At 40.2% G+C, this 20,740-nt stretch overlaps 1 protein-coding gene across 4 annotated transcripts in view; it reads right to left on the bottom strand.

Moving 5' to 3' along the window:
• Positions 1-20,740, bottom strand: part of GK (glycerol kinase) — a 67,272-nt gene that overhangs the window by 34,748 nt on the left and 11,784 nt on the right. For all 4 annotated transcript variants that reach the window (XM_075539118.1, XM_075539121.1, XM_075539119.1 and 1 more), the window contains exons 3-5: positions 19,170-19,276; positions 13,929-14,006; positions 1,727-1,800 (exon numbers count right to left, since the gene is read on the bottom strand). In XM_075539118.1, the coding sequence (XP_075395233.1) occupies positions 1,727-1,800; positions 13,929-14,006; positions 19,170-19,276 (259 nt within the window). The remainder of the gene's footprint in view (positions 1-1,726; positions 1,801-13,928; positions 14,007-19,169; positions 19,277-20,740) is intronic.

Genomic DNA, 20,740 nt, shown 5'->3' with positions numbered 1-20,740 from the left:
AGTGATCTGAATTAAGGTTAATGGGTAAAATGTAAACATGAACGGGCTTAAATATCATATTTTGCTAGTATACTAATGAGGAAATTTATTAATAAAGCAATATAAGTGGTTAAGAAAAGCACACAATAAAAGAATACAGCTATCTCCACCCTATCCCCACCCCTAAGCACCTCATTTATCTTCTAATTATAGAAAATACTGTTTTTGCCCCTTTTGTCATATGGGTACACTTCATAAGAAAACTCAAACCAAACCAAAGGATTTAATAATACGCTAATACAGCCTGGAAGTTAAAAATCAGAACTTCAGCTTTCTAAATTTCTTAGGGGATGAAGAAGGGTTGATGTACAAAAATAATGAAAGGATATAATTCAAGGGACTATTCTTAAGATTTGAAGGTCATCTCACAAGATAATCTGAGGAAATCCCACAAAGCCAATAATGAAATAGTACACTACATGTTAATTTCATGATTTACCTAGAAAGTATGAAAGTTGCCTAAAATGTGATCACACACACAAAAGCAAAACAAGCAGACATATACTTCTCGAGTATACAGTGGCTGGTGGTGGGGGTGGGACCCAGCAGAGTGGCAACCAGAAAAGAGCAGGGAAGAGCTTATTCAGGACAAACCAGGGCTGGGAAGGGTGTGCAATGATTGGTCAGACTGTTGTAGTCAATGGGTTGTGAATACTAGTTTCAGAACCAGGAATCCAAGGAAAATGCTATTAATAGTCCTACTGATAAATACAAAGGGGAAAAAGTCAAAATAGAGTATTTGTTTTGGACAGTAGAAGATGTCACTTTATTAAGAAAAACAACCTGGCCTCTCGCAAATCTTCTCTCATCATTACCTACATATAACTGAAAATTAGGATAGTTTTATTAGTCATCTTCATATGAACAAAGTGGAAGAGGAGTTCAATAAAGGTCTTCCATTTTTGGTCTTCCTGAAGCCAGGTGCCTGTAAAAACAGATAGGAACTGGAAACACAGGGAATCCAGGACGGATGATCCCTTCAGGACCAGTGGTGTGAGTGGCGATACTGGGAGGGTAGAGGAAGGGTGGGTTGGAAAGGGGGAGCCGATTACAAGGATCTACATGTGACCTCCTCCCTGGGGGACGGACAACAGAAAAGTGAGTAAAAGGAGACGTCGGACGGGGCAAGATATGACAAAATAATAATTTATAAATTATCAAGGGTTCATGAGAAGGGGGGCGGGGAGGGAGGGGTAAAAATGAGGAGCTGATGCCAGGGGCTTAGGTGAAGAGCAAATGTTTTGAGAATGATGAGGACAATGAATGTACAAATGGGCTTTACACAATTGATGTATGTATGGATTGTGATAAGAGTTGTATGAGTCCCTAATTAAATGATTAAAAAAAAGAAAATTATAAAATTAAAAGCTTTAAAAAACAGACAAACTCAAAAGCACCTAGAAGTTCTTTGCTGGGCAACGAAACACATAGGGATGGGTGTGGACACCACAGTCACATTATCAAAAGCCTTGCGTAAACCACTAGGGAATACTCCAATTCCTACCAACTTGTAAAATTTGGAGTCTTTTTATTTCAAATTGTGTGGGTCTCCATTGTCTATGGATAATCTATAAATTATAGCAAATATGTTATGTAATACGATGTAAGACCCATAGAGTTTTTCTAGGAAAATCTACATATTTTTTTAAAAGTAGTCTTATAATGTGCTTTTGAAGAGCTTTCTTACCTTGACAAAATTATTTCCTGGAATTCTTTTACTAAGATTCTCAACCGTAGACTGGGTTCTTAGATCAAGCCATACTATAAACCAAAATAAAATAATAAACATGAAAGAACATCATAATAATATCAGAGCTCAATGAAATCACCCTCAAGGATAGGAGACTGATTAGTTTCCATAGCAACTACAATGCTATAGCTGTCAAAAGACAGAAATTAGAGGATTAGAAGTGAATGAGCATCTTGTTAGGAGAGAATCAATTTGTGAGGAAGAATTAAAGACTTTTATGCAAAATCACAGACCAACAAAAATACAATACATACCTTAGGACACTTATTTTATATCTTTCTTATAGGAAAAAATCCTTAATACACTCAATATTACTTTTTGTAAGCATATATGAATCTGAAGAAAATCTAGAACATAGACCAGTACAGAAAACACAGCCCAGGATCAAGGACCATGTATGGCTGAGTCTGTCTTAGAAAACCTGTGAGCATGTTGTGACAGAGACAATGTAGTGAATCTGATATTATCATTTGAGGGAAAAAAATAAGATTCAGCTTTTTGAAAATGACATGATTATTTACACTGAAATCTTTCAAACATGCTAGGACCCTAAATTGCCAAAAGCCTTATTTGAAAATCACCATGCCTTCTTTATACTGGATGGTAAAAACAAACCAAACCAAACACCACTTTAACAGAGGAACATTATCTTTACTAAGTAACTATTGTGCCCATTCTGATCCCCCAGTAGAAAGTATGTTCCTTTGGCTCTGTGATAGAAGCCTTGAGAACGAAAGGGTATTCAAAAATACATAGAGCCATTGTGCAAGGTAACTGCTTAGGATGGCGTGATTTGTGGTTTTTAGATGCATGTTTGGTATTTAACTTCTGTGCACTTTTGATCTGCTCATGGCCAGTTGATATTTTCAGGACACGGACTGTGTTCAGATTGCTCCTAAACAGACTCAGGCTCTGAATCTCTTTAAAGCGCTATAGGGAAGAATACACAAGCTTGCCTACTGCATATTTGAACACGGGCAGTTATTGTTTATTTGAACTACAGTGTGTCTTTATTGTATCTTCGTTTAAAAGCCAGTTACTTCCTGCAATGAATTTTAATCCGTCTCTTAAATTGTCGTTCTTGTTGAGGGTTGGCAGCGCATGCTTTTGATGATGACAACAGCTAATTTCTTAGTTTTAAATTGGGAACTTCAGGCCACTCCACTGGTTTCCAGAGATGTTAAAAGCAGCAAGCAGAGACTTATCAAAAGCAAGGAAATAAGAAGGGGAAAAAGAGAACAAACCACATAAAAATTGTTCCGCAGAAGACATCTAAGTTTGCTGCCCATCCTCTGCTTCTGGAAGCAATCTCAAATTCACTTTCAGAAAGAATCCCTCTCTCATTTTCATTCATGTGGTTTGCCTGGGAGTTGGCCCTACCCCTCAGCTCCAGGATGGGGTCCTGCCCACAGTGATTGGTTCAGAAGGAAGCACCAGTCCAAAGGAGATTTGTGTTCAGGATATAAGAGCCCTTCTTTGTAGAAGGGGAGGACTGAATCTGGCTCCTCTGGAACGAGCCCGAGCAATACAGGGGGATCCAGGTGATACTGTCTGGTCTGGAATCAAACAGTCCCTGAACTGAATTATCCTTGGATAATTCACTAGCTCCCTGGGAAAAGGACTTCCCCTCCTCTATTTTATTACTTAATGTAGTTTGGGCTATTTTGATTGATACAGGACATCATCATGGAGGTGGTAAGATCTCCCAGGTCCAGGGAACAAACACCGTTCACCTTTTACACAGTGGCGGTATCGTACGGCTATGCAAAAGTGCATTTTCTTGACAGACAAGCAACTGCAGCAGGTGTTAATGGTTTAACGGAAGTAGTTAGAAAAAAAAGAGAAATTAAGAGAGAAGAGTCTGGTATCTTCAGTAGATAGAATCAACAAGGGTATCTCAAGCCTCAGTGTTTCCGACTATCAGTTCCAAACCAAACATTCTGCTCGCCAGTCAATTCTGACCGGACTTGGAGCAACTGAGTTTCCAAATATAGTGGGTTTAAACTCAATGTAGTAAATTTCAATCTCCTACTTTAAAAATGAAAAAGAGGGGGATGGTTACAATTTAAAATATCAGAATTCACTGCATTTGGTAAGTACTGATTTACAAAGCATTGTTTTAGTGATGTGGGCATGAGAAGTATATTTTCTTACCAAAGGTCATGAACAAATACACTTGAAAGCCACCGCTCTAGGCCTTTTGTTTACTGACATAAGCCTGTTACATCAGTGTTTTTTTCCATGTTTGAATGTAGGTAAGAATTAAGATTCATGTGTGCTGTGGAGTTCATTCTGACACACAGGGACCCCATAAGACAGAGTAGAACTGTCCCATCGGATTCCCTTCATTGTTCCCTATATGGAAGCCGATGGCTAGGTCTTTTCACTAGCAGAGACTTTGGTGGGCTCAAACCTCTGATCTTTTGGACAGCTGCTGAGTGATGAGCCATGGTGCCACCAAAACTCCTATAAGTTAAAAATTGGACCATCTCCTCAGAAATCTGTCCCTTAAATAAATACCCCCAGAAAGCATATCTGAACCATGCAGGATTCTGCCTGTGGGTTGAGGCAGGGCCTGGATCTTGATATTTCTCGAAATGTTTCCCAAAGTATTCAGTGGTACGCAGAAATTTGAAAACCTCTGTTCTAAGCATGTTCTGTAGAGCACCCGGCTTTGTTCCAGTCATTTGTTTAAAACCAAAACCAATCAGGTGGTTCCAAGTCCCTGTGGCTCTGGGACAGGACAGCTCCTTGATAAGGAGCCTTAAGTCACAGAGCTCTTCCACTCTTCACTTGAAAGCTTGCAGCGAGGGCTGAGTGTGAGCCACGGAAACAATCCATCCCAAAAGGAATCGCAACACTGGATGTGAAGTTAGGAGCCCCAAGTTCTACATCAGGCTTTGTCATCCACAGGGTATGTGGCTTAAGCAAGTCATTCTAGCCTCCTTGGCCTATTGTCCTAAAGAAAAAATAAGGGGGTTGGACTTGATGGTCTGTAAAGGCCATCTCCTTCCATTAGTCTAGGATCATGGAAGGATGTCACAATATTTGCTCTGGTTATACGGTCAAAGACTTGAAGGCAATTAGAAACATGGAACAAATTAGTAAAACTGCCCAAGAAGAAAGTGTCAGTGGTGGGTACAATACCAAGCAATTCACAAATGCTCAAAATTAATTGAATTAAAAACGAGGAGAAAAAGTTAGAAAACTAATGAAAGGAACTCAGATGACAGAATTAAATTGCACAAGGGTTGAAAAGCCAAAGAGAAGACCCCAAGTGAGAGGCCTAAGCCGCTTGTGTAGGTAATTTCTGAGGACAATCAAGAGAAGTGGCAACTCCAGAACCAGCATCAGCAATTCCCCCGACAAGTCTTGAGTGGAAGGCTGAGGAGTGAGCAGCAGCTAGAGCAGCAATACCTGAGGAAGTACCAGCAGCTGGAACCGAAGAGCCAGAAGGAACAACGGCAACTGGAGCTGAAGGGCCAGGAGAAACTGGAGCAGCTGGAGCATTAGAAGAAATAATGGCATTTCACGCTAGAGATGGCCAGATTCAAGGTTCGCAAGGTTCTCTTGTTCACCACTTAGGAAATGGATGATCATTAGAATGGGATGAACTAAAGCTGTTTTATACACTTGAGTGTCATAAAAGAAAAGGAAGAGACGTGGAACAGAAAGGGAGCAAAGGAAGTACAGACTGAGTCCCTCCTGCAGCAGTATCGCAAATTGGATGAAGACTTGGTTCAGAATGATTCTTCCCTACTTGGCAACAGATATGTGTCTGAGTCAGAAAAGTGGCTCTATTGGTTACCTAACCTCACCTAACTCATGTATTGAAATGATAGGTTGCGTACTCTAGGGAATAGCTTTGTTAATGAAGGAATGCCTATGTCACCATCTCTGCCTTGGTCATTTGTGTGGAGATACTAAAAGGCTACTTTAGGAAAGTTCTCTAAAAACAATAACCAAGCTCAATTCCATGGTGTCCATTAAGACCCAAAGTGACCACAGTGCCAAGAAAACCTTTTGCTGGCTGAGTGTCATGGGGTCCAGGCAACCTCTACAGGAAGAAAAGGGTGACTAGAGGGAACAGGAATTGCTACATTCTAAAGTGATTTCACTTCTAATCTTCTTCTAGACGATAGCTCTTTGCTGGACCAAATAAATCAGATTGAAATGGTCCAGGTTTTCAAATGAATAGTGTAAAAGAAAAACCCACAATCTGCATATGATCTGAAATCTCCCATGATATTCACCCATGAAATCTCACATTGAATATATATGTCTGGTAGATTAGAAGACATATATCTGGGGGGAAATGTTATAAGAGCCATGAGAAATGTAGGGGCTTGAATTCCCATGCAACGGGGCTACTATATTTAGGGGCACAGTAAGAGTGCTGAGGAGGAAATTACTTGGAAAATATCTAGAATCATAAAGCATCACACATTTGCATAACTTTTATTAATAATACCAATAGAAGGAAAAGGTACCTCAGAAAATCAGCACACACACCAAAAAAACCACTAGAGAAAATCTAAACTATTTCTAGTTAACTGGGACACAAGGGCAAATAACACATCTCTTCTGAGATAGTGTGCTGAGAGGAGCATCTGACCTGGACAGGAAGTGCGGCAGAGAGGCTCCGGGTTATAAAACACACCTAAGCAAGAACTGCTGACAGTTACACAAAGTGTTATCAAGTTGAATTGCCTACAAGAGACCTAATATCAGCAAAACACTTTTAATTGCTAGGTGATACCACTGGGCCAAAGGTAAGCTATTCATTAAGCCAAGTCGATAGAGGCCATTTGCAAGAGAAGAGAGAAAATATCAATGACTGCCATCACCTGATGCATTGTCTGCACTCAGGTGGAGGCCAAAGAAAAACAGAAAGTGAGGTGATAACCGGTTTCCTCTCATAGATGCTAAAATGCATACAAATGTCAAAATGCCAATCAATGGTTGCCAGAGATGTGTGCAGCTCCATATAGGAGTCATGTCAGCTCCCATTCCTGGATTAGAAAGGTTAATTTGGAAAGGTCTGAGGTCATGTCCAACACTTACTAAGGCCTTACAAATAGCCAGGCACTGCGTTATGTACTCTGCATGTATTAACTTCCTAATCTTCAACTTGAGTCTATCAGGTCCATACTTTTAATTTCCCCCCAATGAACTCCCAAAGGACTAGAGACTGAATGGTAGTAAGTGGGAAAGTCAGAATTTAAAGCCAGGGTTTGAATCCAGAATTGAACCTCTGACATATAGGTTGAGCCTGGACAAATTAAGTCTTACGAGGGAAAAAACTCTTAAGGATTAGAGTCCTTAAATTTTAAAGCTAATAAAATGTCTCTGTATTTAAACTGGCCAGAATTGGAGAATTACGTCATTGCAAACTCCTGCAGTATATTTTAAACCCAAGATTGAAGGAGATGCATCGCGTGCAAAAGTTCCACGTAATAAAAGGCTAGAATTACTTGAAAACAAGTGGATTTTGATAAAGCTCAATATTCTAAACCTTACAAATTTGGGAAAAAATCTGCTCCCTCCCAGAGCAAAACAAAATAACAAAGCAAAATCCATACTTTCATTGTTTAAGGCCAAGTGGACTTAGGAATTTTAGGTGTTTTCCTGTCTCTCAGTTTCTTTAATGCTGATACTTTGAAACAGCAGAGTTCTTAAAAAAACAAAAATGAATTGGGCTGAAGGTCCCTTCACATCTCAGCAAATAATTACATGGGTTTAATCATTGGCTTATGGTTGTTAACCGGTGTGTATAAAAAAATAAGAGGATGACCACTGTTTAAAATTGCAACACTTTATATAAAATTCGTCACACAGGGCATAACATTTGGTCTCTAAGGACAACAAAGGACAACTTCAGGATTAGGAGGAGGCTAGGAAACATGTAGCTAATTGTGTCCAGAAACAACTGTATCCTTTGCCCTGAGATCATAACTGGATGGTATGTGGTTACCATTACCAAGCATTCTGATCAAAGATCATACTGGAGAATCCTGATCAAAAGGGAGAAAATGCAGAATATCAAGTTCTCATGAACACAAGATTTGCTGAAGCTATGGAGGCTGGATAACTCCCTGAAATTATTACCTTTAAAACAGACTAGAAAATATACCCTTTTGTCATCTTAAAAACCAAACAATAGCTTAGCTTAACTAGTAAAAAATGTCTTTTTTGAGCACTATGCTCTTTTTAGATGAGATCGACATATGGTTAAAGGAGTCCTGATAGTGTAGTAGTTACTCTTGATGGTGTAGTGGTTACGCATTGGGTTACTAACGGCAGGGTCAGCAGTTCAAACCAGAATAAACTTGATGGCAAGGGGTGGATATGGAATCAAAGTGACAGCAGCACCTTGAAAAATTGGCTATGAGCCTTAAGGGGCACTGGATTTCCTCTACAGGAGTGGGAATGGGGCAGGGGACAACTCTGAAATGGAGAATGAGAATGACAGCCATCAAGTTAATCCGAACTCATAGCTACTAGAGAACAAGTAGAACTGCCCTTGTGGGCTTCCCGAGACTGTCTTTTTTTTCTTCTCTTTCCCTGTAACTCCACGGTAATAGAAAAGCTTCGCCCCTGTTGGTTTTGAACAGGTGGTTTTCAACTGCTGACCTTGAAGTTACCAGCTACCAGCTTGACTTCTAACCCACTCCATCACGAGTGCTCCCAGCCAACAGACTCACTGTCACTGAATCGTACATGTAGAAACGGTTGATTCAGTGTGGGTTTAACTATGTAAAGTCTCAACAATAACAAAATAAATTTTCAAATGTCCATTGAGCTCACCAAAAAATAAAAAGGAGAGGGTTATGTACCATACCAAAACACAAAGCTACTGCCATTGAGTCAACTTGAACTTACAGCAATCATATAGGACAGAGTAGGATTGCCCCTGAGGGTTTCTGCAGCTGTAAGTCGATACCTGAGCTGTCCGTTTCATCTTTCCCCTGTGGAGCAGCTGGTAGATTCAAACTTCTGACCTTGTGGTTGGCAGCCCATCCTGTAATCCATGACTTCACCAGGGCTCCTTCTCATTCACTACCATTAAGTCGGTGCCAACTCACAGTTATCCTATAGGAGGATAGAACTGCCCCTGTGGGTTTCTGAGACTGATTCTTTACTAGATTAGGAAGCCCTGTCTTTTACAAATCAAACCTCATCAAATAAATATTGCACTACCATCTGAATAAGGGAAAAATGTTCAGAGACGAATGATGAAAGATATAGTGGGTACCTTTCTTTAATATTCTAACGCTCTTCGTTCAGTTACTTTCGCCTCCTTAGATATTAGTCCTTACTACAAATATGTTCACATTAGACCATGATTTATCTTCCACAGAAAGCTGCTAGGGTGGGGTTTATCCTACACACCTGTCGCTTGTAGTGGCAAGTGTTAAACCTGGCCTCGTAGGGCCATCTTAGTTAGATCGCCTCAGTGAGAAGTGTCTGTAAAGATACTAAATATCCGTGGTTCAAACATCCATTCCCTTGTTCCATATTTGAGCCATTTGTGCTTATTATTCATTGTAGTGTGTGGGTTTGTGTAAACTCTAACTTCTGTCAACAATGTTTGGAATACAGAAAGATATTTGAACCACTAACAGAAGTTGGGTTGGGAAAGAAAGGGCTGGGAAAAGGGGAGAGGGCCTTTAGAAAAGAGCCTTGGTTAAGATAATGCTCAAAGGGAGAGGGGGTAGGAGAATAAGGAAGAGAACTCAGAGACAAAAGAAGCCAAAAGCCTGCTTCTGATCAAGGGCCACAAAGCTGTTGCCAATCCACCAGTGAAGCATTCATAGTAAACTGCTGCCACACGGCACAGTGGTCGAGAAGCAGTGATGCATGGGGCCAGGTCTCCATTTTAGACACCATGCCAATGTTTATCTCACTGATTACTGAATTCACACACGTACATACTTTCTAAACAGGACACCTGTGCTCCAATGGACTCATTTAAAACTTTTACTACACTCATAATTGCACCTGCTACAAAAGATGTCAGTAAAAAAAACAAACAAAACAAAACAAAAAAATCAACTCACTACTTTCAAGTGGAGTCCAACTCCTAGGACCCTATGGGACAAGGTAGAACTGCCCCTTAGGGTTTCTTGATCGTTTCCGTCTTCAGTAAGCCAGGTCTACAAATAATGCACTGAATATCTCCTCTCCTGCCTTCAAACTACTGTGAGTGAGTGAACTTTAATCCCAGAGCCACAAAACCAAGGTCATTTAAAAAGAGAGAGTGAGAAAGAGACACTATTCCTTTCATCTCCTTGTTTATAATATTGCTAATCAGTTACCTACTTTAGCACGTTAGAGAGAAAAATGCCAAAAGATCAGGATAGGTCTACAGTGATAGATTTATGAGCGAAAGAGAGAAGGCAAGGGAAATAGAAGAGGGTAAAGCCTGCAGACTGACATAAACAAGAAAAAGAAGCTCAAAGACAAATAAATGTGAGTATCTGATTCTGCTTCCTTCAATCCAACATTACGTTCTTTTGGGATAAAGTTGCTAAAGATTTAATATTATGTTGCAAGGTACTCTCAAATCCCCCTCAAAAAAAACAACAACAACAACAAAACCAACCATATCTAGAAACACATCACCTTAGTGCACAACTGGAGGCAGAATCTATTCTTGCCATTTCTTAGTGGCTTCTCTTCCTTGGCTAACTACTCCCTCTCTCTTCCTTTCCTCCTTCTGCCTTCCAAAGACCCATTCTTAGCCTTCTATGTCCTGACAGCAAGTGTCATGCCTACCTGGTTCTCCGTGACATGACTACGGAGCATCACAAAACCTGGCACGCAGAAAGACGCCGGTTCCTGTGCTGCATTCACCAATAAGAAGCTGTGACTATATTTCAAACCATTCTTCACAAATGGAGCCGTGATTTTCCTTTGTCCAGAAATCAGCTTTGATTGCAAGTTCTATTCTCGCCTCACACAAGAAAGCGAGCCATTTTCCTCCCAGCTTGGCACCTTTTCACTGTTACTTCAATGTCCCCCTTTTCCCCTGGCAAGCCGACAATCCCCCAATCCTGTTTTATTTTTGCCCCTTCTTTATGCTCTATCTATCCAATTTGAAAACATACAGGTTGTGTGCTTCCTCTGACAAGTCCTGTCCTTTTGCCTTCTCTTCATTCTCACTCATTGATTCCATCAACTCGGGAGCAGCCTCAATTGAGCCCTTCTTCTAGATTCCACTTCAGGGAGAGACAAAGGTTGCCCTTTTAAAAGGCAATTACTTACTTATTTAGATGTCATGCTGTCTATTTGTCCTTCCGCTTATCTCGTTTTTAAAAACTTTCTTCTCTTGCCGCCTCTTTAAATTATCATTCTTTTTTGTACCTTTAGACGCTTTTTATTTATATATTACTTTTCTCTTACTAGTTAACTTAGAGGTTTGTGTCCACATGCATCCTCGACAGTACAAGGGTCTCAAAACACTTTAACTTCATTTACACCAAGTTCCTCTCATGTACTAAATTCTTTCCATGTACTGCTGTTGGCATATATTTTAAATTTTAATGTATTTTAAACATTATAGGTTTAAGAGTAGAAATTAATTTAAATTAACCTATTCATTCATCTGTATTTTGGTGAAAATCTAGGTAGCTTCCAACTTTTGACTACATTAGGAGCCCTGGTGGCATAGCAGGTGAGGCATTGGACTGCTACCTGCAAGGGCAGCAGTTCAAACCCACCAGTCACTCCATAGATGGAAGATGAGGCTATATGCTATGGCAAAGATTTACAGACTTGGAAGCCCTACCTAGGATCTCTATGAGTCAGAATCAACTCCATAGCAGTGGGTTATAGTGTCACCAATCTCTACATACCCAAATAGAACACAAGCTTTAGGGGTGGGTAGATTTATGTTCAAATTATGGTTTTACTTTCACTAACTAACCTACAGGGCATTGGATAAGCCATATGACCTTTTCATAATTAATTTATAAAATAACACTAGCAACTAGTCCTTAATTTTGTGTTTATTCTCTTTCCCAAACTAAATTATACAGCATATATAAAATCAGTTGATATACTCTGTATGCTCCAGAACACCCAACATAATCCCCAAAGACATAAAAAAAGTCTTCAACAGATGTATAGAGTGCCGTACAGAAGGGGGAGAAACGTTCTTCAAATCCCACAGGTAGAGTTTGAATGAATACTCAAAGCACATATTATGGGACAGGAGTACAGAGGGACCCAGGTGAAAGCCAAGGAAATGAGAAAATAAGCTCATCCCAGAAAGGAAGTTTTTCTTGTAAAAGATTTACTTTAGTCCTTCACTTTAACCATAACTTCAACTAACTAACCTGGTTGCATTATATTAAAATGGCAATTCAAAGTATGAGGTTACATTTTAACAATTCAAAGTTTGGACTTCAACAGGAACTTCCTGCTTTCCTTGAAGAGGCCTGCCCTTTCACTAGAAAAGAGTAAATAAATAAAATCCTAACAAATTCAAGAAGTTAGCTAATATTGATCTGTTAAAGAATGCCCTCCCAAACACTAGCCATTAAATTGTAATAGTCTCGTCTGCCTAGCTTATATAGGGAATAGGATATTTGGCTTTGGCTTTGAACAGTCAATCTTCTCATCACAAAATACAGCTGACATGTGGCTTTTAAAGGCAACATGAAAATAATTTAAGCTTTTTATGAAGGTTTGCTCCAAAAAGTTCATGTTCTTTCTACCTCTCATTAGTATATTTTCTTTTTTAATATGGCTTTAATCAGTGGTAAAATAAAAAACAGTTCACTCTTACAGTGGGGTGAGTCTGCTGCTAATCAGAATATTAGAAATATAAGATTTAGTTTGTTAAAAATCCAAAATGTAAGAGCCCCCTACCTTGCAGTAAAATTTCCTTTAAAGCTCAATCAGTAGGGATGTTCCAACTCAGGAAGGGGGCTAACAAGGTCATTAAGGTTTTAAAAAAAAGCTAAGTAGCCAGGACCAAACACACCCCGCTCAGAGGCATCAAGGGTGATAGTCTGGTAAGGCCAAGAACGGAAGCATCTCCCTATTTATAGTATATATCAACACAGGTGCATGAAGTTACAGGGGATGGTGGCCTAGTGGCCCCTGGAGAAAGGATGGAAAATTTGCCTTCTAAGAGTATCTCGATTGTTTCCTGGGATCACTGTAAAAACCTGCTAACCTCTTCCTGTGATCATTGAAAAAACCAGCTTCTGTCACAAAATTTTAAGATATATAACTTTTTTGATTTTCACTGGAGTTTTAAAACAGTCTGCAGGTAACCAACCCCACTGTTTCCTTCTGTCTCATGCTTCAGAACAGAATCCGTCTGGTCCCTGTCTTTGGCTGAAACAGTGACAGGCAAACCTGGATCCCTTTGTCTCCTGTTAACAACTCTATGAATCATCCCAGATTTAACAATTCCAGCTTCTTTCTCTACTCTACCCCTGGGTATCTCATTCATGAAAACCTATGTATGTGCTTGGCTACTTCTGACAGAATGAAACTTTTAGTGATTGTAGATTTAGAACCCAAGTTTTCCTTCAGCAAGTGTCCTTGTCATTCAGTGCTCCACAATTGTTATATGATAAGAAAGTCATATGCTAAACTGTGTCCTTTGTAAGTCATATTTTAAAAAGATGTGTTTGGTGAAAGTGGTATATTCAAGATTTTGCATTTTTGAATCCCTGCTGAGATAAGCAAAATCCTCATAGAGAGAGCAAAAATTTCAGATTGCCCTTTCATAACTGCCGAAGAGTCCATTCAAATTCCTCGACAGGAAGAGCGAGGACTTTGTAGAGGACTGTGAACATTTCTAATTTTATTTTGGGGAAGATAGGAGAAGGTGACATCTCTGCTGAATGTCAGACACAGCGAGGATTAGACAACATTCCATCATTGGTATAATACAAATAATCAGGAAACGGTGAGAGCAGGAGAGTGAATTCAATGGGAACATATGATTTAAAGACAGATAAAACTCAACTCATTCTGTAGAGGACTCTTCTGCCCATCCCATCCGATTGTAGCGGAGATGACGGTGGGCGGGTTTTTTTCTTTAACGGGGTATTTTAGTGGAACCACATTGGCAAGTAGAGAAAGGAGCCACACTTGACAAACAAGCAGGACAGCTTACCCACAGCATTGTAGAGGGGCTCTCCTGTTAACTTGTCCCAGACAACGGTGGTTTCCCTCTGATTGCTGACACCAATAGCTTTAAAGAGAAAGTTAAACAGAAGGGAGTAGGAAATTAAGCAAATAGAAAACTACTTCAGAATAGTTTCTCTCTCTTTAAACAAGTAGTATTAAACATAATTCAAAAACCCACCTGGAACATCTGCAGTCATATTTAGTTTGTGTGTTTTTAAGTGACCAAGGAAAAAGTGAACACCCTATGTAAAAGGTTCCTCTTTCTTCAGACTGTCCATTTTGAAAACCAGTACACAATCATGTGGGCCTAGATCCATGCTCTCCGGGCTAGCTTATGAAAGAGGAAGGCAATAACTTTCCATTTTCATAATACTCAACTTCTTATTTCAAGCCGACCATGTCCTCGTTGTTAAAAGAGGCCAATCTCTCTCTCTCTCTCTCTCTCTCTCTCTCTCTCTCTCTCTCTCTCTCTCTCTCTCTCTCTCTCTCTCTCTCTCTGACATGTAATGGTTTAAGAAAATAACCACAGGGAAAAATCCCCCACTGGGAAGAGGTTGCTAAATAGAGTATAGCATTGTGAATGGATCCTTCTTTTATTGGCAACTGTACAATGTGGGATCACAATGAATTCACTGTCAACAAAAGTCAATTCCTCCAAACAACATTGATTTTTCCATATAAATATTGGCTTCTCTCTTAGGCATCATCCTTTGAGCAACTCTTATAGCTTCTCATGCTACCTTCCCAGATTAGCTCATCCTAATGTGTATTCAGAATCTAGCACAGCACTAAGTTCTGATTCTTTGGTCACTGAAGAAAGGCATCACTCACTCTCCACCACATGCTCACACATCACTCCTTCTTGCCTATCTTAATTGTATTCCTTAGTTCCAAGTAAAATTGGTTTTCTTGCTGATAAAGTACAATAAAATAGCTTCTCTGGATTCTCTTCCAACCACAAACACATCTTAAAGACCTCCCCAAGCGTACAGGCCTTCATCAATGCATCTGGGCTTTTTCAATGGTCTGAATTCTTGCCATTTTTACCCCAAAACCTTCTGATTTTTCTTTTTTAAAGAAAACTTTCCTGTTAATCCCAGCACACGTGCCTTTCTTAATAGCTGTGATTCTAAGCAGTTTCTAATCTTCCTTTTCAGAATCACACATTCAGTTTTTTTAATGCTTTACCCCAGTTTGTCTGAGGCACACGAAAGTGACGTGCACCAAGTATCCATTTCGGGGTGCCACAGTCCTTTGGTTACAAATGCTATGACCATTAGCATATCTGAAATGCAGTTTATCATTCTTTAGCAGGTTTGAACTTCACTTTCATTGGTCCCCTCCCCCCTGCTTCAGGAGGTGTTTTACTATTGACTCTGCACTGTAATGAGTGAAATCAAATTTGTTAAAATCAACATTCAAAAAGATCTGGTCACATTTTGCTTCAAATTGCCTGTGAAAAGTTACAACCCAATTGTAGTAATTGTTTTGGGAAAAATAAAGACTTTGGATATGCTTCAAGGTATTAATAATTTTTGTCTTGGCCTGGTAGATTTGCAGATGAAATGTAAAACTATATGAAATAGTAATTCATTATGAATGCCTAGTTTTGAAAAACACAAATAACAAAATAATAAGGGTCTCAGAGGAAGATGCTGTGGTGACTGTGCCACGTGGAAAATGGCTTTTTCAGATAGCAATCTCTGGAAGATGTGTTTGAGGCAAGTTATAACAGCTTCATATGCATGTGAAAGTTGGACACTGAATAAGGAAAACAAGAAAAATTTAAGTATTTAAATGATAATACTGGGGAGCAATATTTCAAGTATCTGAGACTGTCAAAAGAGCATTCAAATCTGTCTTGGAAGAAGTTCAGCCAGAATACTCCTAAGAAGCCAGGAGGGTTAGACTTCATCTCACAAACTTTGGCTATGTTCTCAGAAGAGACCAGTCCCTGGAGAAGCACATCATGCTTGGTGAAGGAGGGGAAAATACAAACTCAAGCATTCCTGTTGAATCTGTTTTAACTGGGTTAGTGAAAAGGGGGAGCCCTCAATGACATAGACTAACACAGTGAGCAACAATAGGCTAACACATGAGAATGACTGCGTGCATGGCACAGGACAAGGCAATGTTGGAGCCAACTCAATGGTACCCCACAAGTCTAGGTGACAAATCTTTTAAACTTTCTGTCACCTAATGTTTTATATAGGCAAGGAGAAGCTGAACACGTAACAATACCAATGCAAACATTATCTGGGAAAACCTTTTTTTTTTTTTAAGCATCGCTAGCCTGGTACCAAAGGGGCTTGGAGAATACTCTTGCCCTTAGCCATGTACAGGCTACTTGTTCCTAAGAAGGGAGTTGTGAGCAGAAAGGTTTTTCCCCAGGTTGTCGCCAACCCCACCCCACCCGGCCATATTATATGCCAAAACTAAGACCCTGCTTGCCACACAGTAAATGACTGACTGTACACTTGAAGGTCAACCGCTCAGAGGTTATCTCCCTGAGGGTTATCAGCCATCTAGAGCCCTCAGACCCTATTGTCTGTCCCACCCTAGGTGAGGCCCACTCTCTACTGATAAAGATAGTGGATTGCTCCCCTGAAGAAGAGCACGGAGACAAAGTCAAGCCAACTCAAGGATGACCAAGGTTAGGCGGCCATCATGAACCTAGGGTCCGCCCATCTTGTCACATGTGCACCCCTAGTGCTTCCACTTCCTGTTGCATGCACACCCCTAGTTCGTCCCCCTCCTACTGCATGCATGCCTATGGCACAACCCCTTTCCAGTTAGCATGCAATCGGGGGGGGGGGGCTGGTATGTCCCCCTGCTTTACCTGTAAAGAAACGAAATTATGTCAAAATCATGATAAACCATTGCTTTGGACTATGTCTTTGGTAATGACTATGTAGACAACGAAGTATGCCACTGAATGCTGATTACTTGTGTACGCAGTTTTCAGAGCTCACAGAAATGATTGACACACATATTGATGCATCAATGACCTAAAACCTGGTCAATACAACTGTAAAAGACATTGAAAGCGCTGCCACTGATAGTGATAGTGGTATAATTCATATGTGCATAGTTTTAAAAACTACTAATAAATCCTTGGTTTAGAGGTTTAGGTTCAGGGTTTTGTGGAACATTCCAGTAAATTTCCTTGAATGAGTGTAATGCTTCTGTTTTGTATCTTAGTTCCTTGTGTGGGGCCTGGGGTCTTAAAAGCTTTCAAATGCTCATCCAAGGCTCACAGAGTGGCCCCTCTTCACCTGGAACAGAAGAAAAGTGATAACAGGATGTGAAATGTGTAGTTAATTGCCTCCAGGAACACCTGCCGCCTTTGCCATGAAACCCGAAGAACTGGATGGTACCTGGCTGCTATTACTGCCCATTTTGATGAAAGATTCTACAGAAGAATCCTGATCAAAAGAGAAGACATATAGAATAGAATTTTAAATTCTCATGGACTCTAGATGTTCTACTGCCACGGAGAGTAGATTAACTCTTGGAACGATACTAGATAAGTGCCTTAGGGGGCAGTGAGTCTATGCTAATGCAGGGGGAACAGCTCAACATAGGAGGGCGAGAACAGGTGGTCATGTGTGACTCAAAGAATGTCATCAATGATGTATACATCATACATGTATACATGTAGACACAGTTGAATCGATGTGTTTTGCTGTGCATATTCCCAACAACAAAATAAATATGTAAAATTTAAAGAGCAAAAATCTGGCTGTAATTAAAAGTTCACTGATTAAAAAACATCAGGAGAGATCACATTGCACTTAGGTGGTTATTTCTTAGAAAAGTCTGAAATAACTTTCTATTATTCATTTGTGATTACTAGATTAATATGTTTTCCTTAGCTGCAGGAATCTATTTTTGCTCCACTGCAAAATACCTAGCACATAGTAGGCACCCTCTGGGTTGCATTTAGCCATTGTCATCTTTTTTTTAAATGAGTTTTTATTTCTACTAAGGGAAGTCTGAAAAGAAAAAAGTAACCAAACTTTCTACTCAGGAGCTCAGGTTAAGTCTCAGAGCCAAGATGATTTTAATCCAGCCACCACCACTTTTCTTCCATCGTTCCCCTTACTATGGGTCACTGTGAGTCAGAATCTACACTGAATCCTTTTAAATCACTCTTAACCTAATAGCCAGGAAGCTACCTTTAAACTGCAAGTCAGATCACACCACACCTTTGCTTCCAACTTTCTTTTAAAAAAAACATTTTATTAGGGGCTCATACAACTCTTATCACAATGCATACATACATCAATTGTGTAAAGCACATCTGTACATTCTTTGCCCTCATCATTTTCAAAGCATTTGCTCTCCACTTAAGCCCTTTGCATCACATCCTCTTTTTTCTTCCTCCCTCCCCGCTCCCTTGCTTCCAACTTTCTGATAGCTCCCTGTAATGCTAACGATCACATTCAAACTCCCAACCCTGGTGAACCAAGCCCTATCCATCTCTCCCCATTCCAGCATCCCAGCTCCCATGGAGACTCACTATTCACCCAATCCCACCTTTCTTTGACTCTGCCTTTGACACATGGACCTTCTTTGAGACCAGCAATGGACCAAGCTTATTCCCACCCTCAGGGGCTTGGCATGTGCCACATCCTTGTCCGCAAACACACTCTTTCCAAGTCCTTTTTGAAAGTGATGGAGTGGTTAACCACTATGCTGTTCATTGAAAAGTCGAGGGGGGTGGGGGGGACGTGGCGGTCTTTCTGTCAAGATTTACCAGCTTGGAAACCTTATGAAGCAGTGCTGTGTCCTATATGGTTGCAATGACTCGGAGTCAACTCAACGGCACTGGGTTTGTTGTTTGGCTCCTCTGGGCCTTTCCGATGTCCCTCAGCAAAGAGGACTTTGCTGGTCACCCAATGCAAAGCAAGCCCCTCCAAGGGCATACGCCACCACATCCTTTGGTTTTCTTTTTTGCATGGGATTTCTCAGTCTCTGAAATGAGCTTTTCTGCTATTGTTTCTCTCACCCACCAACAGAGAAGTTTCACAAGAATAGGGAATGTATCGGCCTGTGTTTAGTGGGGCATCCTCATTCTCACAGACATGCCATGGACTGCACTGGTCCTCAGTGATCTGTTGAATTAGTGAATGGCTTAGTAGGACCCAGGTTGTCTTTCATTATAATGATTACAACTTTGATTAAGACCATTCTACTAGGTGCATGAAAGAGTCAATTAAAATACCTTTTATGTTGGAAATATCAATATTGAGCTCTCGAAGTTTCTCACACGTTTTCTCTATACACTCATAGACAGACTGCAGAATTTCCTTAGGGTCTTGCTCCACCCATCTTTGAACAAAAAATGTATTTGGTTAGTTTACAAGGAAGCATTACAAATGCAATTTATATTGAGCAATGTTCACTTATAAGGGCATGGCTGCCGCATCAATTATAGAAAATCAGTTCAAATTTACTTGGACGTGTATGCACCATGAAATTGTAAAGGGCTATGCACGTGATTTGATTGACCGAACACATGCACTTCCTACCATTGAGCTCCGTAACATGAAATGGGGTTAAAATAGACTCAGTGACTGACTGAACCATGGAAAATACTAGAATTTCTTTTGGCTCATCAATTTTCCCTAAAGTGAAGCATATCCAACCTTCTAAAGAATGATTTAATTTTTTAAAAAGCTAATGCCTTTTTCATTTCTAACATTCTTCATACAATAATTGCTTCTTTTAAAGGAGGTCACTAAAAGCAGGCTAAAATATCAAACAGTTCTTCAACTATTTTTCTTGTTGCTTTCAAGTCCAATAAGTGAAGCAATGATAAGAAATGAAACTAGACAAAAAAAAACCCAAAACAATAACAACCCAAACCCATTCCCATCAAGTCAATTTCAACACAGTGATGCTGAGAAAAACAAAGGGCAACTTGAAGAAGCTCAATTGTGGGAATTACACAGATTTAAAGAGGAGCCCTAGTGGTGGAGTGCTCACTGGGCAGCTAACTGCAAGGTCAGTAGTTCAAAACCACTAGCCACTCCAAGGGTGAAAGATGAGGCTATCTATTCAGGTACAAATGAACCGTCTCAGAAATTCACATGGGGCTGCTCCACTTTTCTCTATTGGGTCGCCATGAGTCAGAACTGACTCAGTAGCAGTGAGTTTTGAGTTTATCCTAGGATCTGGGAATAGCATGGGAATGCCATAAGCCTCTTCATCATTGCTATTGTTGGGTGACATTGAGTGGATTTTGACCCATAGTAATGTCATGTCACAATAGACCTGCCTGCCCCATTAGGTTTTCTAAGCTATAGTCTTTACTGGAGCAGTTTCTCAGTGGGTGAGTTCCAACCACCAATCTTTCGGTTAGCAGTGAAGTATGAATAGATTAGCAGCCACCTGTGAATAACCATTGTCCCACCAGTCCTCCCAGCTTGTCTGAGGCTTGACTAAAAAATTCCCTGTCCTGAGCTTTGAGTTCTGTCTCTAAAACTCAGTATTCCATCCTTAGCAGCCCCACGCCTAACCTCGAGGGTCATCAGGACATCTTAGCATCATAGTAGCTTTTTTAATTCAACAAAAGGATATCAAATAGGGGAGACTTGTTCATAGTTACTAAACTGTAAAATTTGATAAGATATCATTTTCCCAGTCTCGCTTTTTAACATTGAGGCACCCTTTACAGTGAGATGCACACATCTACAGGCCTCAGGTTGTTGAATGTTGACCTAGCTGGAGAACATCCCCAAGAAGATGGAATATTTCCATCACCCCAGAAAGTTCCTTCATCTTCCTTTCAAG

This window comes from Tenrec ecaudatus, chromosome X (genome assembly GCF_050624435.1).
Source record: "Tenrec ecaudatus isolate mTenEca1 chromosome X, mTenEca1.hap1, whole genome shotgun sequence".
In the NCBI taxonomy this organism is placed as follows: Eukaryota; Metazoa; Chordata; class Mammalia; order Afrosoricida; family Tenrecidae; genus Tenrec; species Tenrec ecaudatus.
The sequence above is the reverse complement of the archived record's forward strand: the minus strand, read 5'-3'. Positions and strand labels throughout refer to the sequence as shown.